At 51.7% G+C, this 22,145-nt stretch overlaps 1 protein-coding gene and 1 pseudogene across 1 annotated transcript; both read right to left on the bottom strand.

The window, feature by feature from the left end:
- Positions 1–2,954: 2,954 nt before the first annotated feature.
- kptn (kaptin (actin binding protein)) lies at positions 2,955–7,539 on the bottom strand. Its single transcript, XM_041236325.1, has 10 exons — positions 7,214–7,539; positions 6,737–6,819; positions 6,458–6,542; positions 6,213–6,267; positions 5,814–5,889; positions 5,352–5,517; positions 5,118–5,271; positions 4,832–4,967; positions 3,444–3,635; positions 2,955–3,280 (listed from the first exon to the last, which is right to left on the bottom strand). The coding sequence occupies exons 1-10, from the start codon at positions 7,410–7,412 to the stop codon at positions 3,134–3,136; spliced, it is 1,293 nt and encodes a 430-aa protein (XP_041092259.1). The 5' UTR covers positions 7,413–7,539; the 3' UTR covers positions 2,955–3,133.
- Positions 7,540–10,493: 2,954 nt separating this feature from the next.
- LOC121304847 lies at positions 10,494–21,698 on the bottom strand (annotated as a pseudogene).
- Positions 21,699–22,145: the final 447 nt, after the last annotated feature.

Here is a 22,145-nt window from a genome sequence, read left to right as displayed (position 1 = left end):
CTCTACCCCTCCCTCTCTTCCTCTCTCTCTCTCTCTCTCTCTCTCTCTCTCTCTCTCTCTCTCTCTCGCTCTCTCTCTTCTGTGGTTACCCTCACACCTCCTACAGCAGGCTGTCAAGAGGCCACTTGAAAACTCTGCAAACTTACTATACACAGTAAGAGCAGAGCAAAGTGTAACATAGCACAGTGAAGCACAGAGAGGTCTGGTAAAGCATAGTGAAGCATTGTAAAGCACAGAGAGGTCTAAGGAAGCATTGTAAAACACAGAGACCAATTCCCATTGTAACAAGGTTTGGGTGTTTCTCCAGATCCCTCTCCGTCTAGGGAAGCATTGTAAAGCACAGAGAGGTCTGGTAACGCATAGGGAAGCATTGTAAAGCACAGAGAGGTCTAGGGAAGCATTGTAAAGCACAGAGAGGTCTATGGAAGCATTGTAAAGAACAGAGAGATGTGGTAAAGCAGGTAAACTCGAAGAGGAAGCTGCAGAAGCACTGTGGAGAGGGCTAGGGTGTTTCTCTGTGGTTTGTTATCAGCAATCCCAGCTGTGTCGTTGAGTCGTTGCTTCACACTGCCAACCAGAATTACAAAACAAGGCCATGTTTCAAAATACCACAGCCAACGATACAATGGCACATATACAAGACTCATACAGAGACTGAGACACACACACATACACTCTCATCACTCTCAATCAACACAGACACTCTCATCACTCTCAATCAACACAGTCACTCTCATCACTCTCAATCAGCACAGACACTCTCATCACTCTCAATCAACACAGTCACTCTCATCACTCTCAATCAAGACAGTCACTCTCAACACTCTCAATCAACACACTCTCAACACTCTCAATCAACAGTCACTCTCATCACTCTCAATCAACACAGTCACTCTCATCACTCTCAATCAAGACAGTCACTCTCAACACTCTCAATCAACACACTCTCAACACTCTCAATCAACAGTCACTCTCATCACTCTCAGTCAGCACAGTCACTCTCATCACTCTCAATCAGCACAGTCACTCTCATCACTCTCAATCAACACAGTCACTCTCATCACTCTCAATCAGCACAGTCACTCTCATCACTCTCAATCAGCACAGTCACTCTCATCACTCTCAATCAGCACAGTCACTCTCATCACTCTCAATCAGTCACTCTTATCACTCTCAATCACTCTCACTCTCAATCAGCACAGTCACTCTCATCACTCTCAATCAACACAGTCACTCTCATCACTCTCAATCAGCACACTCTCATCACTCTCAATCAGCACAGTCACTCTCATCACTCTCAATCAGCACAGTCACTCTCATCACTCTCAATCAGCACAGTCACTCTCATCACTCTCAATCAACACAGTCACTCTCATCACTCTCAATCAGCACAGTCACTCTCATCACTCTCAATCAGCAGTCACTCTCATCACTCTCAATCAACAGTCACTCTCATCACTCTCAATCAGCACAGTCACTCTCATCACTCTCAATCAACACAGTCACTCTTATCACTCTCAATCAGCACACTCTCAACACTCAATCAGCACAGTCACTCTCATCACTCTCAATCAGCAGTCACTCTCATCACTCTCAATCAGTACAGTCACTCTCATCACTCTCAATCAGCACAGTCACTCTCATCATTCTCAATCAGCACAGTCACTCTCATCAGTCTCAATCAGCACACTGACAAGAGAATCGGTGCCAGGTCGTGTAATTCCATTTCCTGGTCCTGTTTTAATCTCAATTCCTAATTCAAATCTCAGTTCCCTCTAAGGAATTGGAATGGGTATTTTAGAGGCATATAGTAATTGTTGTGTGTTCAATTTGCTTTCTTTTGGAGCCGTTTTAATTGACTGACAAACAGCGAACGAACACCTGAAGTAATTTGTGGCCATTGCAATTCTGATCAGTGATGTGTTGATTAAAAGGGAATTAAAATTGTGAATTGCTTTGTCAACAAGGCAAAAAATCACGAAGAAATCAAAACAGCAGCCACAACAGGTTTCATGTGTTTAATACCCTCTGCCCTCTGCCCCCTGACCTTTCATCCAGGTCAGCCCATACTCCTTTCAGTGTAGTGTTGCAGTGAACAGCATTGCAGTGTACAGTGTTGCACAGTGAACAGCATTGCAGTGTACAGTGTTGCACAGTGAACAGCATTGCAGTGTAGTGTTGCAGTGAACAGCATTGCAGTGTACAGTATTGCAGACAATGCAGATTTCAGTGTACAGTATTGCACTATATTGTATATTGTAAACTGTATTGCGTATAGTATTGTACAGTATTGCACACTACCTGTGTGTGACAGCGAATGAACAAGCCTTTCTCATTCAGCATAAGCATAAAGTAATGGCACACTGTGTACACACACACACACACACACACACACGTTAATAGGGTCAGCTAAAATATATTCACTGGCTTCCAAGAGCACTAAAAGTGAGGAGGTGGAAATCAAAAACAAAACAAAAAGAAAAATCTCTCAGCTGAAGAGTCTCCAAACCAGCGTGTACACAGCTTTAAAAAGATTCTTGCTTAGAATAAATAACCCTTGTTTTTGTCTCCATAACTTCGGGACGCTTGATGATGCTCAGAACAATTAAAATCACAAGTTCAGAAACAGTTTTTAAACTATTTTATTGTGAAAAAAACACATCAATAATAATAATAATAATAATAATAATAGGATGCAAATCAGACTCCCGTTGCACAGCAGTGTGATCCAGTCCTGCTTTCACTAGGAGTTTAATAATCAGACTCCCGCTGCACAGCAGTGTGATCCAGTCCTGCTTTCACTAGGAGTTTAATAATCAGACTCCCGCTGCACAGCAGTGTGATCCAGTCCTGCTTTCACTAGGAGTTTAATAATAAGACACACCTGAGCTTGTTGCCTAGACACACTGGGGCTGATCAAGCTGGTAGTAAAACCTGGACTGGGAGACACTGCTGTGCAGCAGGAGTCTCATTCCCATCCCTGCTGAGCCTCGCTGTCTATGCTGAATCACTGGGATCCTTCAAGACCCAACAGTTCTGAGGTCAGTCAGCTGCTCGGAACCGGACCCTCGCTGACGGGTTGAACGGACTCCTCTCCAGTAAGGTCAGGAAGGGTCCCCTCACGCCTCACGCCTCACAGTCTCTCCTTCTCTCCCTCCTCCTCCTCCTCCTCCTCATCTGTCTTCTCTTCTCCCTCCTTTTTTCTCTCCTCTTCGTGTAACAGCGCCACCCTCTGGCGAAGCCGCTGCAGGACAATGTCCGCCGTGTGAGTGAGGCTGTGCTGTAGAGAGAGAGAGAGAGAGACACACAATAACAGATTATAAACAAACATACATACAGGGACACACACACACACACACACACACACACACACACACAGAGTGGGAGAAGACTCAAGCGAACAGTCACACAAACATACACCCTCCCTCCCCTCCCTCTCTCACCTGCAGCACATGCAGACCCTTCAGTGATAAGACCGCCAGCTCACACAGCCCGTCACACGTCAGGTCCACGTAGCGGATTGACAGCAGGGGGCTCTGGAAGCTCCGCCTCCACACCAGCTCGAACTGCCCCCCTGGCTCCTCCAGGCCACGCCCCCTCTCCTGAGGAAACAGGAACTTGTAGCAGAGGAGTACCTGGGCGGAGACACAGCATCCACGTCCAATCAGACCTTCCAAGCACACCAGTGACTTCAGTCCGCATCCAGAGGATTAAGAAGGCGGTCGAGCAAATCCTGCAGCTCTGCTCCACGTTAGTCCTGAATGCAGCGTCCCAGACAGCAAGTGGTTTAGCTGGTCTGAACAATGAGGACCGACTCATAATAAGTGTGGCTGCAAGCTCACAGGTGCAAAGACAAACTCATACATGTTCTACATAGTCATTATCATAATCTATTATCGACGGGACTGTACTTGTCTGTTTGTGAGCACCCTATGCTAGCGGATCACACTTCATTTTAACTGAATACATCAAACGTGCATTATTATTATTATTATTATTATTATTATTTCAATATAGGCCTATCTTATTGTGTGGCACTATTACAGTTTTTACAATATTTTTAAGAATGAAACAAAACCAGTCTTCAGAATATTTTATACAATCATTTAAAATCTTGTATATAGTTCTGTGTTCTGTTACACTGCAGCGATGCCTTTCGCTTGAGACTCTGGGTTACGCGAGTCGACAGTACCTTGCACTGAACAGGAAGCGCTACGTGCGACTTGACATCGGAAAGCGAACCTTACCGGACTAAATGCTTCACTCTTCATTTCAATCATCCTCAGACGTCATTTCAGAGAATAACGGAGACGTCTGTTTTAAAACGTGCTGTACAAAGGTAGGACGGGCGGGCGGACCGATCCAGCTGTGGTGATTATCATCTGGCACGCTGCAGTCAGGATTAACAAGTGGACTAAACCTGCTTAATCCACTAGTGAGACTTCATCAGTGTTACTGAAACTAAACCGAGTCAAGCAGACCAGCGTTTGAGCTCTAGTGCCTTCATCGTGTTATTGAAACTAAACTGAGTCAAGCAGAGCAGCGTTTGGGCTCTAGTGCCTTCATCAGCGTTACTGAAACTGAACTGAGTCAAGCAGAGCAGCGTTTGGGCTCTAGTGCCTTCCTCGTGTTATTGAAACTGAACTGAGTCAAGCAGAGCAGCGTTTGGGCTCTAGTGCCTTCCTCGTGTTACTGAAACTAAACTGAGTCAAGCAGACCAGCGTTTGGGCTCTAGTGCCTTCACCAGTGTTATTGAAACTGAACTGAGTCAAGCAGAGCAGCGTTTGGGGTCCAGTGCCTTGACTGTGTTGTTACTGTTGCCCCCGTTCACCTGTCCATAGGTCCCCAGCAGCACCTCTGGCTCCCCGTCGAAGTCCAGGTCGGTCACGAGGGCGCAGAGCACCGAGTCGTGAAGCTCGCTGCCTGGGAGCGGGGCCTGGGACTGGAGCCCCCGGGACAGCACGTCCCTGACAGACAGAGAGACGATACAATTAAATACAGTGCAGTGCACAGCAACACATTACAATATAGAGCAAAGCAGAGCAACAGAGTTCAGTTCAATACAACACAGAGCAATGCAGTACAGTAGTGATTTCAGCAGCAGTGTGGACTCTCACCGGTATACCACAGCCATCTCCATGGTGCTGGTGACCAACAGGTTGAAGGGCGGCTCCCCCGAGCCGGGTCCAGTCTGGTTCTGCTCTCGGAGGGTGAAGAGCAGCACGGTGGAGATCGGACCGTCCTGCTGGACCCGCCAGCTCTGCAGAACCTCTGAGGAGAAACATGAGTGTGACAGTGTGAGTGACAGCGTGAGTGACAGCGTGACAGTGTGAGTGACAGCGTGACGGTACCGTGTCTCTCCTGGTCTACGAGGGCCACGCCCACGCAGCCACTCTGGCATCCGAACGCAGTGATCCTGCGGGACGAGCCGGCGACAGAGACCACGTCCATCCAGAGGACACTGAAGGGGACAGGGGGGGGGGTACAACTTAGCACAGGGCACTGCGACACAGCAAGCTTGTAATTCAGTAGCCATGTGTCAATGACTTGAATTGAAAAATATAAAAGACAAAGAACAGATATACACCATCATCTGTGTAGGTAGTGAGTCTCCTCCTCTCCTCTCTCTCTCTCTCTCTCTCTCTCTCTCTTTCTCTACTCTGAACGACCCGTCCAGAAGACGTTAAGACCCTTGTCTGAGAGGTGGCCGACGAGCAGTTTGACCAACGTCGCTTCGTAAGATCTCCTTTGCTGTCCAGTCAACATCTCCTCTCCTCTCCTCTCCTCTCCTCTCTCCTCTCCTCTCTCCTCACCTCTTTGTACAGGTGAATCCTCTGATCATGTCCACTCAGCAAGAACACAGTTTCAATTTCCCCTCCACGTTGAACTCTGGACAAACAAGAAGAAATGTATTAAATTTAAAATAAAAAAAAATAAAAATAAAAAAATCAGACTCCCGCTGTACAGCAGAGTGATCCAGTCCTGCTTTCACTAGGAGTTTAATAATCAGACTCCCGCTGCACAGCAGTGTGATCCAGTCCTGCTTTCACTAGGAGTTTAATAATAAGACACACCTGAGCTTGTTGCCTAGACACACTGGGGCTGATCAAGCTGGTAGTAAAACCTGGACTGGATCACACTGCTGTGCAATAGGATTCTTATTTTGTTCCTCTCTGTGTACAGATTTTATTTTTAATTGGTTTTGTACTCACTCTGCATGATAGAGCTGAAAAGGGGTGAACTGAAGCTCCAGATTCAAACAGCTCTCTGGGGGGGGGTGGGACCGGGGTTGGGACGAGAGAAAACACGAGATTAGGACAGAAAGAGGCGATACGAAGCAAGCTTTAAAAAAAAGGTTTGATTTCTTTGCAAACATCACGCTACAAAGAGGCAAGAGAGTGGACTGTACAGATGGCCGGCCAGCGGTCAAGCAGCTGTGAACTGAGCCGGGACTCACGTGCAATGGAGTCCAGGTTGTATTCGGACCCGGGTTCATAGTCACAGTAGATATTGAGGAAATGGCTGGCCTTGTCACCAGAGTCCTGCAGACACACACACAGACACATTGCTAATCTGTAAACATTTGCAAACTGCTACAGAATCTTTATTTAACTCCTGTGGGCGACGAAAGCCAACGACATTTCCAGCGCAGGTCCACGAATATCAGCCTGATCCGGATAAATAAAAGGTCGTGATTGACTGATGGATTGATTGATTGATTGACTGAATCCCTTACCTTGATAAAAGTGATGCCCACAACCAGCCCTCGCTTGGGGGGAGATTTGTGAAACGCGTCGATGGAAACGATCTCTGCGTCCACTGCGTAACGAACAGAAGACAAAAAACCAAAAATGAACCCTTTCATTCAAGGAACAATTACAAACACACACACATACATATATATTTCCCCAGCTATTAACAATATCTCATATATATATAAAAAAGTACTTTATTATTTAACATCATGTTATCAAAGAAGCTACTAAATTACATCCATAAAGTCCAGGGGAGGGGGGGAGCAAAACTTGTGCCCGCAGCTGTACAACAAACGCATGCCTGAATTCAATTGCATACACCGCGTCCAGCCCTCTCTCTAAATACAATGTGCTGCTGATAAATGCACTGGGAGCAGCCCCAGTGGAAAGCTCTCATTAACACTCCCGAGGTCCACTGACTGATATAACCCGCTACTGCTGAACGCGTTTGCAGTTACCCGGGATGTAGGTGAACTGAACCTCCTTGGCAACCGGGCGGATTTTCTGCCGGAGGTCCTGGTATCTGAAGCACATGACTTTGCCTTTGAGAGTGGCGGCGAGCATGTCCCGTCCCCCCGCCGCGCACAGCCCGTAGATGTTGCTCTGCGAGGAAAAGCGGCTGAAACTGTCCTCCACGAAGGGGCACGTCCCTGCCATGATCGCCGGCGGTGCTGCCCTCGCTTAAAAACACAAACCGCCGCAGTCGAGGCGACAGCACCCGGCCGGCCGCTCAGGAGACACCGCGGCTTGTTTATCGAGTGTTAGGCCGAGAGAGGCGGGTTTGCGTTCTGTCCAACCATTCACCACATCGTATGCAAATTTTTGAAAAAATGACCAATCAGAGCACGGCAGGGGCGTGGACTAGAACGCCCACCCGGGGCCGATGTTGTACGAAGAGATCCGATCCGGGATCCGCCACTGTGACGTAATGGGTGTGCCAAACAGATCTGCGCTGTCACCGCGGCCAGATCGAGAAGTTTTAAATACAGTTTTAATTTTAGAAGATTTTTAAAATGTTTTATTTTTAAGTTCAGAAAAACATTTGCGCCAGGTCTTCCTTCACTAAGATGGCGGATGCGCTATGACATCATGTCGGCCGCCGGGTTGTGCAGAATCCCGGCAGGTCGTTAGATTGGCTTGGATTGCCGGGTGCAAGACCACTTGTGGTGCAGCTGGCATTACAGCCCCCAGAACCACACACAGTCTGTGCTGCAAACAACGAGAGTGGGACACACAGGACGGGGTCTAATACTAGCTGCAAAAGAAATGCATTGAGTTTGGCAGCAGGGCTGCTAGGTGACGTAATCGAGGATCCGGCTCTTTTGTACAGCGGTATGGGCGCTATGCTTTAGTGCGGGAGGTCCCGGGTTCGCGCCCCCACTCCGCCAGTGTGTGTGGCTTGCTTCGCCCTGTGTGATTCCAACAATTCTGAATAATGAAAAAAAAGATTTCTATATATGTAGAATGTCTCCATTATTACTAGAAGGTTCTGGAATTGCACACGTGTACAGCGCATTGCGCTTAATTGCATACATGATAACGGCATAATGCTGTTACCGTTAAAACCGTGAAGCACATTTCCTGTAGAAACGTCCATGCAGGAGAGCAGACGTTTTTAAGAAGTGTGCTTCACAGTTGTATTCAGTTATCCGGTAAAGCGATTAATTGCGTCACGCTGTGTGCTGATAACTGCATACGCCGGTTGATTGCATAAAGCTGCTACAGTCGGCACCAGCGCTCTCCTGCTGCTTCGCTTTGGGCTTATCCGGAGTTGCGTTTCTGTGTCTCTTAATAAATCCACTAATCACTGAGCACTCCAACGCCCTCACTGTTTGCGTTTACAATTGGATTTTTTTTTTTCCTCGGGGGGGCGGTCTGCAGCAGACTCTCAGAGAAAGGTGGACGGTTTGCACCCTTTGGGGCAAGGCTGCCGGTGTGTGTGTGTCCTGCTAATAAAAACGACGCTAACTTTCTTATTTTCTTGCCACGAGGTTCACGAAAAAGGTTTCTGTACCTTCAGGGGTTAATACCGTTTTCAACACTCCCCTATTCCACGGTATTCTTCCCTATGCTTTACCAGACCTCTCTGTGCTTTACAATGCTTCCCTATGCTTTACCAGACCTCTCTGTGCTTTACAATGCTTCCCTGTGCTTTACCAGACCTCTCTGTGCTTTACAATGCTTCCCTATGCTTTACCAGACCTCTCTGTGCTTTACAATGCTTTCCTATGCTTTACCAGACCTCTCTGTGCTTTACAATGTTTCCCTGTGCTTTACCAGACCTCTCTGTGCTTTACAATGCTTCCCTATGCTTTACCAGACCTCTCTGTGCTTTACAATGCTTCCCTATGCTTTACCAGACCTCTCTGTGCTTTACAATGCTTCCCTATGCTTTACCAGACCTCTCTGTGCTTTACAATGCCGTAACAAGGGGGTTTTGCTTTACCAGCCCTCTCTGTGCTTTACCAGACCTTCTCTGTGCTTTACAATGCTTCCCTATGCTTACCTATGCTTTTTTGTGTTTTATCGATGTTTTTATAGCCCTCAAACCCCGGGTGAAGATGCAAAAACAACACAGAGACACAATAAAAATAAATAAACTATATTCAGTAAAGTCATTCTTAGTATATATCTGTTTGTCCGGTTACAGGAGACGTCGTGCTAGCTTCTTCATAGAGAGATAGAGAGAGAGAGAGGGGGGGAGAGGGGGGGGGGGGGGGGGGGGGGGGGGGTGGGGGGGGGTTAACAAACCCAAGACCTGGAGGAGAGAAGGAGAGAGATGATAAAGGAGGCTGCGTTTGTTTGTTTTATTTTACAGAAAATACTGTTTACAGAACAATTTCCCCGTCCTCCCAGCATAGTACTCTTCTAAAATACCAGTTAATACAGTTTGTTTATATATATATATATAATACAAAAAAGCAAATGCCGCCATCTAGTGGTTTCCTAGAAGAACGACGCACAAATGAACCCTCCAGCTTCCCGAAGCGCTAGACTGAGGCAGCTGATCCCCGCACATACGTGAATATGAATCGAAATAGCCCAGCTGCAGATTCGGCGCACGCTATAGAAAGCTGGGCTGCCTCAGACGGCTTTAAAACTCACAGCTATGCATCCACAGCAAGACAGTGATTAACCAGTGCTGAGACTGGTGCAAAAGAAGCGCAGACCGTTATAACCAGTATAGCAAGCATTCAACCACTGGGACAACTCAAGCAGGCAGGCAGGCAGGAAGACAGACAGACAGGCAGGCAGACAGGCAGGAAGAATCTACACTTTTACACAGAAGGGGTTTAATCTTGACATTTCCTATTGATCAGTGAATCATCGCATTTATTCTTGGGTTTGCTAGTGATCCTAACATTGCACAAAGACAATTCCAGGTAAAACAACATATCAGCACAATACTGTTCAGTGTACAACTGCTGCAATGCCAGCGCTAGTTCAAGTTATAAACACTGAACACATCTGCCAGCTCCGTTTGTCAGACTTTATTCAAGATTTGTTTTTTTTTAATATTGCACTCAGGTAGACGAGAGTAATTAATCAATCGTTTTTTTAAATCTATTCATCATTAACCTTAATTCACACTGACACAAAAAAGAGGCTCTTTCTCTAGTGCCTTCATCAGTGTTATTGAAACTAAACTGAGTCAAGCAGACCAGCGTTTGGGCTCTAGTGCCTTCATCAGTGTTATTGAAACTAAACTGAGTCAAGCAGACCAGCGTTTGGGCTCTAGTGCCTTCATCAGTGTTATTGAAACTAAACTGAGTCAAGCAGAGCAGCGTTTGGGCTCCAGTGCCTTCATCAGTGATATTGAATGGAGGGACAGTGGGCGGGGTGCTTTGCTGAAGGAAGGGGCGCTGGAAGTTTGTTCTCAGGGAGAAGGACCCCCAGCAACCCCAGACGCTCTGCTGAAGTCCCTCTCTCTCCTCCCCCCTGCTAGAATCCCTTGACGTGGCAGTAAGCCTCCAGGCTGGAGAAGAGGATGTAGAGGAGCCAGAGTCCGAAGTACAGCGCGCAAGTGAGGATGCGGGCGGGGCGCGGCCCCCCCAGCTCCCCCCCGACCGAGGGGCCCCTCCTCATCATCAGCACGCCCATGGCCACGAAGGCCAGCACAGTGTACAGCGTGACGGAGAAGGCGAGGGAGCCCGGCTCCACCTGGAACTCCCGCCCCTGCGCTGCCCAGTAGATGGCCGCCACGGTCCAGGCCACGCCAATCCCCAGGAACACGTTGACCGCGTTGCTGCCTGTCACGTTCCCGATCGAGGCGTCCGCGTGCTGGTCCTGCATCGCAGCCACCTTACTGGCAAAGGTGTCTGAGAGGGGAGAGGGGGGACAGAGAGAGGGGAGAGAGGAGAGAGAGAGAGAGAGGGGAGAGAAGAGAGGAGAGAGAGAGGGGAGAGAGGAGAGAGGGGAGAGAGGGGAGAGAGAGGGGAGAGAGGAAGGGAAGAGAGAGAGGGGGTAGAAGAGAGAGGGAGGGGAGAGAGGAGGGTAGAGAGTGAAGAGGACATAATATGGTCCATTACGGTACAAGGTAAAGAGCGCAAGAGATCTCTCTTCATACTTCTCTTCCTCTTTTTCTTCTCCCTCCCCCACCCTCCTCCCTCTCCCTCCCTCTCTCACCGCGGCCAGTCTCCCCTCTCTCTCTCTCCTCTCTCACCCGGCACAGAGGTCCCCAGCGCCACGAACACCACGGCGGTGACGGCGTCCTTGAGCCCCACGGTGCAGCCGAAGTGCGAGGCCAGGTCTCCGATGAGCGCCGTCAGCACCCCGATGACGGAGATGCACACCAGGAAGCAGGCCCAGCCGCTCCAGTACCCCGTGGGGGGCACGCAGGCGAACAGCACCTTCCAGAACACCGTGAGGAAGTGCATCGCGTAGTCAAAGCAGGAGGGCAGTTTCTCCTCACGAGACCCCCCCGCACCACCCTCCTCATCATCCTCGTCATCATCATTACCGTTACCTGAGGGGGGAGGGGAGAGGGTAATAGGGATGGAGGGTAGTGGAGGGGAGAGTAAGGCGGGGAGAAGAATGGAGAGGGAGTGAAGGATAGGAGAAGGGTAGGAGAGGAGAGGTGGGGCATGAGGCAGAGTAAAGGGAGGGTAGAGGAATGGAGGTGAGTGAGGGAAGAGTATAGGTAACGGAGTGAGGGGAATAGGAGGGGAGAGAAGAAGATTGGGTTTGAGTGGAGAGGATAGTCATTGAATGCTTTTAATAGTGATTTGATGGGACCGACGGATGTGGAGAAGTCAAAGGTGTTGATATCACATACTGCTAACAATAGCAGACGGAATTATCCATTGTCTCGGGACGCGATAGGGGTGTAATTTGGTGAATGAGCGACAATGGGTAAGTGTGAAAAGTGAAACAGAGATAGAGTGAGAGATCAGATAGATAGAGAGAGAGCGGAGAGAGAAGAGCGATATGGTTTAATAGCTGTGTGCATCACACTGTCACCACCACTTGCGCTAATGTGAGACAGCCCGCGTGAAGGGGCTCACGCGCGCTGCACTACGTAGTTTAGCAAAGCGTCATGACATGTGACGCCTGTGAGCATGTGAATGAAAGCACAAGAACAACCACCACAGGGACCAGACAAGACCTAGAGCAACGACGACGACATCGCCGACACAGGTAGCATCACGACAGCACAGAGACGAGCAGACTAAAGAAAGGGAAAAGAGAGGGAACACAAAAGAAAACCAACAACAAAACACACCAGGGAATCATCCATCACCACCCACCTCATAAGACAAATACTATGACACAAAAACACACTCACCACACAAACAAAGGACAAAAACAATATTACACCACCAACAACCAACCCACCACCACTATAACACAACATCACGAAAGAGAAAAGACGAAGAAGAAAAGAAGAGAAAGAAAAACAAAAACCTAGAAAGAGGAAAAGAAAAGAGATAGAATGGGTTTGAAGAAACGGAAAGACACGAAATCACAGGAGTGGATAGAGATAAGAGGAGAAACACATAGCAGAGAACCGATGGGATCGGAAGAGACCCCCACAACAACCCCCACGCCCCCCCCCGTGTGTGTGAATGACCAGACCCCCCTGTGTGTGAATGACCAGAACCCCCCTCTTTCTCTTCCATGCTGCCCACACTGCCCCCCCCCCCTTCCTGTCTGTAGGTCACCTGAGAGGACGGTCACGGCCTCTTTGAACTGCTCCCTCCAGGAGTGAGTCCCGATCACCAGCGCGAGGTTCGTCTTCTTAATCAGCTTGTCCACGGTGCTCTACCAATCACAGAGGAGAGAGACGGGCGAGAAGCCAATCACACACCAGGGCTACTGTGGGTGTTTTTCCATTAAAATAAAGCCAATGACACAAAAGGAAAACACACCCACAATCACAGTGCAACACACACACGCACCCACGCCCACAGCAACACACAATCACAGTGCAATACACACAGGCACCCACGCCCACAGCAACCCACAATCACAATGCAACGCACACACACAAACGCAGCAACACACAATCACAGTGCAACACAAACACACACACGCAGCAACACACAATCACAGTGCAACACACACACACACACGCAGCAACACGCAATCACAGTGCAACACACACACAAGCAGCAACACACAATCACAGTGCAATGCACACACAGGCACCCACACCCACAGCAATCCACAATCACAGTGCAACACACACGCACCCACACCAACACACAATCACAGTGCAACACACACACGCACCCACACCCACAGCAAGTGTCACGCCGTTGTGTGTGCCGTGGGTGTGGTTGTTGTGTGTTAGTGTCACGAACGTTGTGTGTGGCGTTGGGTGGTGGGTGTCGTTTGTTTGTTAGTGTCACGTACTTTATTTACACAACAAACACACTCACACACACACACACACAACGCACAATGCACACACACACACACACTCACACATACACAGACACACACACACAAACACACTTACACACACACACACACACACACCGCAACTCAATCTCACAAACACATCCCACGCACACACACAGTCCTACCGGACATAGAGGGCCATTAGGCGTCATGGCGGCACGGATCTGACATGAGCACAGAGGGGTCACGAACCCAACATGATAATAATAATAGTAACAACAACAACAACAACAACAACAACAACAACAACAACAACAACAACAACAACATTATCCCTTCTTCCTCTTTCAAGCTACCCCAATCCTTCCCTTCCACACCCGCCTTCCCAATCCTACTACCCCCTCTCCCATCCTTCCACCCCCAGTCCCATCAACCTCTCCCAATCCTCCCAACCCTCTCCCAGTCCTCCCATGCCATCACCTTGACTCATAGGCCCTCGATGATCACCTCAGTTTGGCTTTTCTCCCCCACACCGTGTTTTCCCCCAGGTCTGCAATCCTGCTGCATCCTCCCTGCTGGCCCCTGACAGAGGCCTGCTCGGGTCCTGGGGGAAGGAGCGGGTCAAGCATTGCACTAGGGTCTTTAAAAGGGAGTTCATGCTCCTTAATAAGCAACCAGCGGTGGAGAATGATTTCAAAGGTCAAGCGCTCCTTTAGGGAGGGGCCATTGAAGTGTTACTAACTCTAATAATGGCTGGGTGTTGTTGTTTTTGAAGGCTACCTTTGTTCAGCAGGAGAGACTTTGGAGAGAGAGAGGGAGAGATAGGGGACGAAGAGAGAGAGAGATGAAGAGAGAGAGAGAGAGAGAGAGAGAGAGAGAGATAGATAGATAAAGAGTGTGGTGACATACCAATACCTGCTTACACAGACACAGAGAAGACACACACACAGACAGAGACAAATGACACAAACTCAACCCCACTCCACCCCAGTTACAACACTAACCCCTTTCACGCCCCTCCCCTCCCCTCCACTCTGCTACCTGGTTCCAGCTCCCTCCCCTACGCTCCCCCCCCTCCCGAGATCCCCTCTTCGCCAGTGCTCCTCCGGACAATGAAAAGTTTCTCATGCTTCTCATACTCCTCGTCATCCCAGCGAGTATGGATCTGCAGGTCTTGACTGGGAGAAAGCTGCAGTGAGGAAACACCCACTGACCATACCCGAACCCTGCCCCTGACCCTCACCATATCCTCCCCCCAAACATACTCCCTAACCCTGACCCTGACCCCAACCCTGACCCTGACCCTAACCATATCCTCAACCCCAACCATACCCCAACCCTGACCATACCCCCAACCCTGACCCTGAGCCTAACCATATCCTCAACCCCAACCATACCCCAACCCTGACCATACCCCCAACCCTGACCCTGAGCCTAACCATATCCTCAACCCCAACCATACCCCAACCCTGACCATACCCCCAACCCTGACCCTGAGCCTAACCATATCCTCAACCCCAACCATACCCCAACCCTGACCATACCCCCAACCTTGACCCTGAGCCTAACCATATCCTCAACCCCAACCATACCCCAACCCTGACCATACCCCCAACCCTGACCCTGAGCCTAACCATATCCTCAACCCCAACCATACCCCAACCCTGACCATACCCCCAACCCTGACCCTGACCCTAACCATATCCTCACCCCAACCTAACCCCAACGCCCGACCATACCCCCACCCCTGACCCTGAGCCTAACCATATCCTCAACCCCAACCATACCCCAACCCTGACCATACCCCCAACCCTGACCCTGAGCCTAACCATATCCTCAACCCCAACCATACCCCAACCCTGACCATACCCCCAACCCTGACCCTGAGCCTAACCATATCCTCAACCCCAACCATACCCCAACCCTGACCATACCCCCAACCCTGACCCTGAGCCTAACCATATCCTCAACCCCAACCATACCCCAACCCTGACCATACCCCCAACCCTGACTCTGAGCCTAACCATATCCTCAACCCCAACCATACCCCAACCCTGACCATACCCCCAACCCTGACCCTGAGCCTAACCATATCCTCAACCCCAACCATACCCCACTTCCACTAGAAGTCTTTCTCAGTGTCTTCAGTGTAAATTCAATGGTAAACGTACTCATACTCATCAAGTGTCTAAGCCCTGTGCCCAGCTGTGTATTTGTAAAACCTAAACAAATAAATGAATGAACTGATCAATCTGCACAGACTTAATGAATTGATCAATCTATAGCCTTCCTTCCATTCAAAATCACATCAAAGTCTACGAGCTTCAATAATTCAGCAGCAATGCTTTGAATAATTCACACAGACACAACACACTCTCTGGCTCTCCAGAGCTGTCAGACATGCCTATCTCCCTCCCTCCCTCTCTCCTTTTCTCTCTTTCACACTCTCTCTCTATTGCTTTCCCTTTCTTCCTCTCCCCCACTCTCCCTCCATATCACTTTCCCTCTCCTCTTTCCTCTCTCCTCCCAGTCCTCACCCTCCCTCGTCTCACATCTGTCAACGCTGGTCTGACAGCCTGTGTGAGAAAATTGACAGGGCCATGACAGACCTGCCAAGAGACACTGAGCGGATGGGTTCAGCGATGACCAGCAAGAGCAGCCGAGCGAAACCAACCAAACACTGACAACACACACACACACCCATCCACCACAAACACACCCACCCACTGACACACTGACACACACACACCCACCCAGCCAGCACAAAACCAACCCAAACACTGACACACACACACACCCACCCAGCCAGCACAAAACCAACCCAAACACTGACACACACACACCCACCCAGCCAGCACAAAACCAACCCAAACACTGACACACACACACCCACCCACACACAAACACACACACAAACACTGACACACACAAACACACACACCCCCAAACACACACACAAACACACACAAAAACACACACACACACACACACCCACCCAGCCACACACACACACACACACACAGTGACTGACACACACACACACACACAGCCAGCACAAAACCAACCCAAACACTGACACACACCCACCCAGCCAGCACAAAACCAACCCAAACACTGACACACACACACCCACCCAGCCAGCACAAAACCAACCCAAACACTGACACACACACACACACACACCCGGCCACACCCAAGACCAACCCAAACACTGACACACACACACCCACCCAGCCAGCACAAAACCAACCCAAACACTGACACACACACACACACCCAGCCAGCACAAAACCAACCCAAACACTGACACACACACACACACCCACGCACACAAACACACACACCCCACACTGCACACCCAACCCCCCACAGGCACAAAGCCAACCCAACACTTACACCACCCACACCCACCGCAGCCTCCACAAAACCAACCCAAACACTGACACACACACACACACCCAGCCAGCACAAAACCAACCCAAACACTGACACACACACACCCACCCAGCCAGCACAAAACCAACCCAAACACTGACACACACACACACACCCAGCCAGCACAAAACCAACCCAAACACTGACACACACACACACACCCAGCCAGCACAAAACCAACCCAAACACTGACACACACACACACACCCAGCCAGCACAAAACCAACCCAAACACTGACACACACACACACACCCAGCCAGCACAAAACCAACCCAAACACTGACACACACACACACACCCAGCCAGCACAAAACCAACCCAAACACACACACACACACCCCGCCAGCCATCACATAAACCACCAAACGACTGACCCACACACACGCCACCCATTCCGATCACAAAACCACCCAACACTGACACACGCACACACACCCACCCAGCCAGCACAAAACCAACCCAAACACTGACACACACACACACGGAGAAACTCACAATGAAACACACGCACACACTGAGTCACACTCCCTCTCCCCTCTCCCCCCCCCTCACAGCGTCTCGTTGTTGCTGAACTCCAGCTCCCCCCTCGCGTCCTCGTAGTCCACACCGCCCCCCTTGGCGGTCCCGTCCTCGGTGTGGTAGGGCAGGATGACGGTCCCCCTGGCTCCAGCGCTGCGCTGTACCGTCACCTCCAGGGTCCCAGCGCTCTCCGGGACCCTCGCGGCCCCCCGCAGCGCGAAGCCGAAGATGCCGCCATGGTCGTCGTCCAGGATGGTGACGGTGGCGAGGAGGGGCTCGACCAGGCGTGCGCGGGGGGGCTGCGAGGGGGGGGGGTCGCTCTCGAACATGCCCTCAGCGTCGCCCACGCGCAGGTTCAGCAGCCGCACAGAGAAGTGCTCATCCTCTTCAAAGACTTCGTCATCGATGATCCCCACCTGTGACGGGGGGGGGGTCGAGAGAGAGGGGAGAGAGGGAGGGAGAGAGAGAAAGAGAGAAAGAGTAACTCCTCTCCCCCCTCGCCCTCCCCCGCTCGCTCTCTCTCGAGGACCTCCTCTCTCTCTACTCAGAGAGTCTGCTAGGGAGAGAGGGAGGAGAGAGAGGAGAGATGGAGGGAGGGAGAGAGAGATGGAAAGGGAGGGAAAGGAGAGAGATGGAGGGAGAGATTCAGAGAGAGGGAGAGTGAGACAGATCCTCCATCTCGCCCCCAAGAGCCTCGCTCCTTTTCTCGCGACTTCTCTACGACATGCGTCCGCTCACCGCCCCGCCTAATCTCACGTGACCTCGCCGGGCCGACCCGTCCTCGGTCCTGTAGTCCACGTAGAAAGTGTTGAGCCCCTCCCCTCCGTGGCACACCACAGCCAGCGCCAGCCGGCCGCAGTTCTCCACACACTGGTAGTGCGGGTGCTCGAAGGAGATGAGGCTGCAGGGGGGGGAGTCGGGCCCTCCCACGTCTGCATCTGGGCAATGCGCATCTCTGACGCCCTCTCTCTACCTCGGCGATAACCGGCTCAAAAACCCCCTACCTCGTGACTATTTGCTCTCTCTCCGCCCCTCAAGAGCGGACAGCCCCCCTCCTAAAAGACTGCGCTCTCGCGACTCCGCTCTCGACTCAAACCTACTCTCTAATAGCGCCTCTCCCTCTCGACGTAGCTCCTTTCATTCATACGGCTCTACTCTCCCTACCCCCTTCCTCCTCTCTCCCCCCGCTCTCATAGCTCTACTCGCTCCGCTACACTCTCAAAAAAACTCTCCCTCTACGTAACACCTCTCTCCTCACCCCTCTCTTCTCTATAAAAATCTAAAAATCTCCCTCTCTCACTCTCCCTCCTCTCTCTCCTCGCTCCCCCTCTTGACCTACTCTCTATCTTGCGAGCCGACCGAGAAGCCGACGACTACCTGGTCGCGGACCGAGACCATAAGCGCTCCGCTTCTGGTGCCCAGGCTAGTCCCAAAAGAAACTCTCCTCGAAGTGGAGACTCCTAGGAAATTCTAGCGCTCCCGAACTCTCCCTTCGCTCCGCTACTACCCTCATCTCCTCTGCAGAGGACCCTCTACACCTCTAATCTCCCTACTCCCTCTCTACCGCCACTCTCCTCTCTAACTCCCTCTCCCTCGCGCCTCACGCCTCTTTATAGATCTCCGATTCTCTACTCTCCTCCCCCTCTCTCTCTCGCTCACCCTCCCCCCCCTCACTCCTATAGCTCTGCCTCTAACGCTCTAAATCACTCTCTCTACGACTGCTCGCCCCCCTCTCTACCTCCCCTCTCCTCTTCTCTCGAACCTGCTACACCTCTAACCCGCAACTGACCTACGCCCTCTCTACCCTTCTCGCCTCACCTCTCCCTCTTTCTTCTCCTCTACTCCTCCCTCCCAGCTCTCCCTCCTACCCTCTACTCCCTCGCTCTCTCACGCTCTCTACCCTCCCTCTCCCCGCTCCTCACTACTCCTCTCTCACCTCCCCCCTCTCCCGCCTCCCCGCTCGCGCCCGCTCTCGGAGGGGAGAGAGAGGAGGAGAGGGAGAGGAGGAGAAGGGGAGAGGAGAGGGAGAGGAGGGAGGAGGAGAGGGAGAGAGGAGGAGGGGAGCGAGGAGAGGAGAGGAGAGAGGAGAGAGGAGAGAGGAGAGAGTGAGAGGAGAGGAAAGAGTGAGAGGGGAGAGGAGAGAGGAGAGAGAGGACCACTGTTAAACACACACACACTCTCCCTCTCTCTCCTCACCTCTTTGCGGTTCTCCTCCAGTTCTCTCTTGGCCTCCAGGCCAGCTGCGGATATCTGCACCACATTGTTCCCCTCGACCCCCCCTCGTCCCCTCTCCGCGGCCACTCCTTCCCCTGCAGCCCCCAGCTTCCCGTCCATCATCATCTCGACGCCCTTGGGGCTCGTCCCCCCCTCCGTCTCCACCACCAGCCCATCTAGAACACACCAGACGTATCCAACCAACATGCGAAGAGTTCAACAAACACGAACATTACATATCTTTCGTCAAGCAGACAGTCAATCTAGATTGGTCCGGTTTGCGTGTCAACGTGTGACCTTCTATGTATATTCTAGGGTCTTGCTTTTTTCTAAACACTCCTCTTCCTCCCGAATAAAAGAACAAGGGATGGACACTCATCCTGCACTACAAACGCCTCTCATCACTATCAACTCCTCTCCCCCCGCTCCTTCTCATCTCCACGCCCTACCCCTTCTCCCCCCCCTAGCAACTCCTCCTCCTCTCCCCCCTCCTCCTCATCGCTCCCCTCTCCCTCCTCCTGCTCCCCTCCCTCTTCTCTCCTCTTGCCTCCTCTCGCCTCTCTCCTCCCTCCTCCCTCTAATCCTCCCTCTCGCCCCCTCCCCCTCTCCTCTAACTCACCTCTCCCCACCTCCACCTCTTACCCTCCTCCCTCCGCACTCTCCCTCCCCCCTCTCCTCACCTCTCTCCACTCCCTCTCCCCCTACTCCCTCATATCGAGAGGAGAGGGAGACAGGAGAGGAGAGTGGAGAGGGAGAGAGGAGAGAGAGGAAGAGGAGAGAGGAAGAGGAGAGAGGGAGAGGAGAGAGGAAAGAGAGGAGAGAAGAGAGAAGAGAGAGGAGAGAGAGAGGAGAGGAGGAGAGAGAGAGCCTTCTCTAACCCTAAAAGTGAGAGGAGAGGAGTGGAGAGGAGTGGAGAGGAGGAGAGGAGAGGAGAGGATGGGAGAGGAGAGAGAGAGAGGGAGGAGGAGATGAGGAGAGGGGACACAGAAGGTAGGAGATAGAGAGATCTAGAGAGGAGAGGGGAGGAGGAGAGGAGGAGGAGAGGAGAGAGGAGAGGAGAGCAGAGAGGGGAGCAGAAGAGGAGAGAGGATGTAGGGAGGAGGAGGTACAGGAGGTATGGATAGAGGAGAGAGGGAGGAGGGAGGAGGGAAGATGAGGGAGGAGGGGGAGGGGGGGGGTAGGGAGGGAGAAGGAGGGAAGGGGGAGGAGGTAGGAGAGAGGGGGGAAGAGGAGGGGGGAGGAGGAAGAAAGAAAGGGAGGAAGAGGAGAGGCGGGGGGGGGAACGGGGGGGGGGAGAGAGGAGGGGGCTAGAGGCGAGGAAGGGCGGGGGAGGGGAAGAAGTGAGGAGAGGAGGAGTAACAAGGAGAAAGGGGAGGAGGGTAGTACAGAGAGGGGAGAGGGCCGGGAGGTGGTTAGGAGGAGAGAGAGGGAGAGGGGTTAAGGGGGGAAAGAGGGGAGAGGGGGGACTCAGAAGGACACACAAGAGAGAGCGGGAGGGGAGTAGTAGGAGGACTTCGGCTAGGAAGAAGGGGACAGGGATCTGGAGAGGGTGGAAGACTCGATCTCTCCCTCAGGAAGAGGGGGGGAGGATATTCTTGAGAGGGGAACAGAGAAAGGAGTCGATGCTCGAGGAGCAAGGGGGAGCGAACTACGGCAAGAGAGGGACTGTCCGGCTCCCTAACGAGGATGAGGTACAGCCAGATGTAGGCGAAGATGCTCCAGCTGGCGGTGATGAAGAACACTCGGAGGTGTTTGATCCGACGCACCTCCCCCTCAGGGATCACCCACACGCACACCGCCACGATCACAAACATGTTGAAGGCGGCCGAGCCCACAATGGTGCCGGGGCCCATCTCCCCCGCCTGGAACCCGTGTCCGCACACCTCGATCACGGAGAGCAGGATCTCCGGCGCCGAAGAGCCCAGCGAGAAAGGGAAAGGAAGGGAAGGAGGGGGGAGGAAGGAGAGGGACGAGAGGAGAGAAGAAGAGGGGGGTAGGGGGGGGAGGCAGAGGGAAGTAGGTTAGGGGTAGAGGGGAAAAAAGAGAGAATAATGAGAGGAAGGTGGGAGGGAGGAAGGAGAGAAGGTAGGGAAAGATAGCCGGGGAGATGCGAAGGGGAGGGGGAGAAGGAGCCCGGAGTAGGTAGGAGGAGGGGAGAGGAGGGAGCCCGCCCGGGGAAGGGAGAGAGATGAAGGGAGGAGTAGGGAGGGAAGAGAGAGAGGGGGGGAGGAGGAGGGAGGGTAGGAGGGGAAAGAAAAAAGTAGCCCGGAGTACGGAAGGGCGGAGGGGAAGTAGCAAGGAGAAGCCTCCGGAGAAGAGGGAGGGGAAGGGGAGGAGAAGGGACCCGAGGGAGAGGCCCCCCGGAAGGGATGGAGGGA

This window comes from Polyodon spathula, chromosome 40, assembly GCF_017654505.1.
Source record: "Polyodon spathula isolate WHYD16114869_AA chromosome 40, ASM1765450v1, whole genome shotgun sequence".
Lineage (NCBI taxonomy): Eukaryota > Metazoa > Chordata > Actinopteri > Acipenseriformes > Polyodontidae > Polyodon > Polyodon spathula.
The sequence above is the reverse complement of the archived record's forward strand: the minus strand, read 5'-3'. Positions and strand labels throughout refer to the sequence as shown.

Coding starts and splice junctions, on each gene's coding strand:
- kptn (XM_041236325.1), bottom strand. CDS start 7,412: ATGGCAGGGACGTGCCCCTTCGTGGAGGACAGTTTCAGCCGCTTTTCC. Junction 4,968..5,117: donor GAGATGGCTGTGGTATACCG/GTGAGAGTCCAC, acceptor TCTGTCTGTCAG/GGACGTGCTGTCCCGGGGGC. Junction 3,636..4,831: donor TGCTGGGGACCTATGGACAG/GTGAACGGGGGC, acceptor GTCTCCGCCCAG/GTACTCCTCTGCTACAAGTT.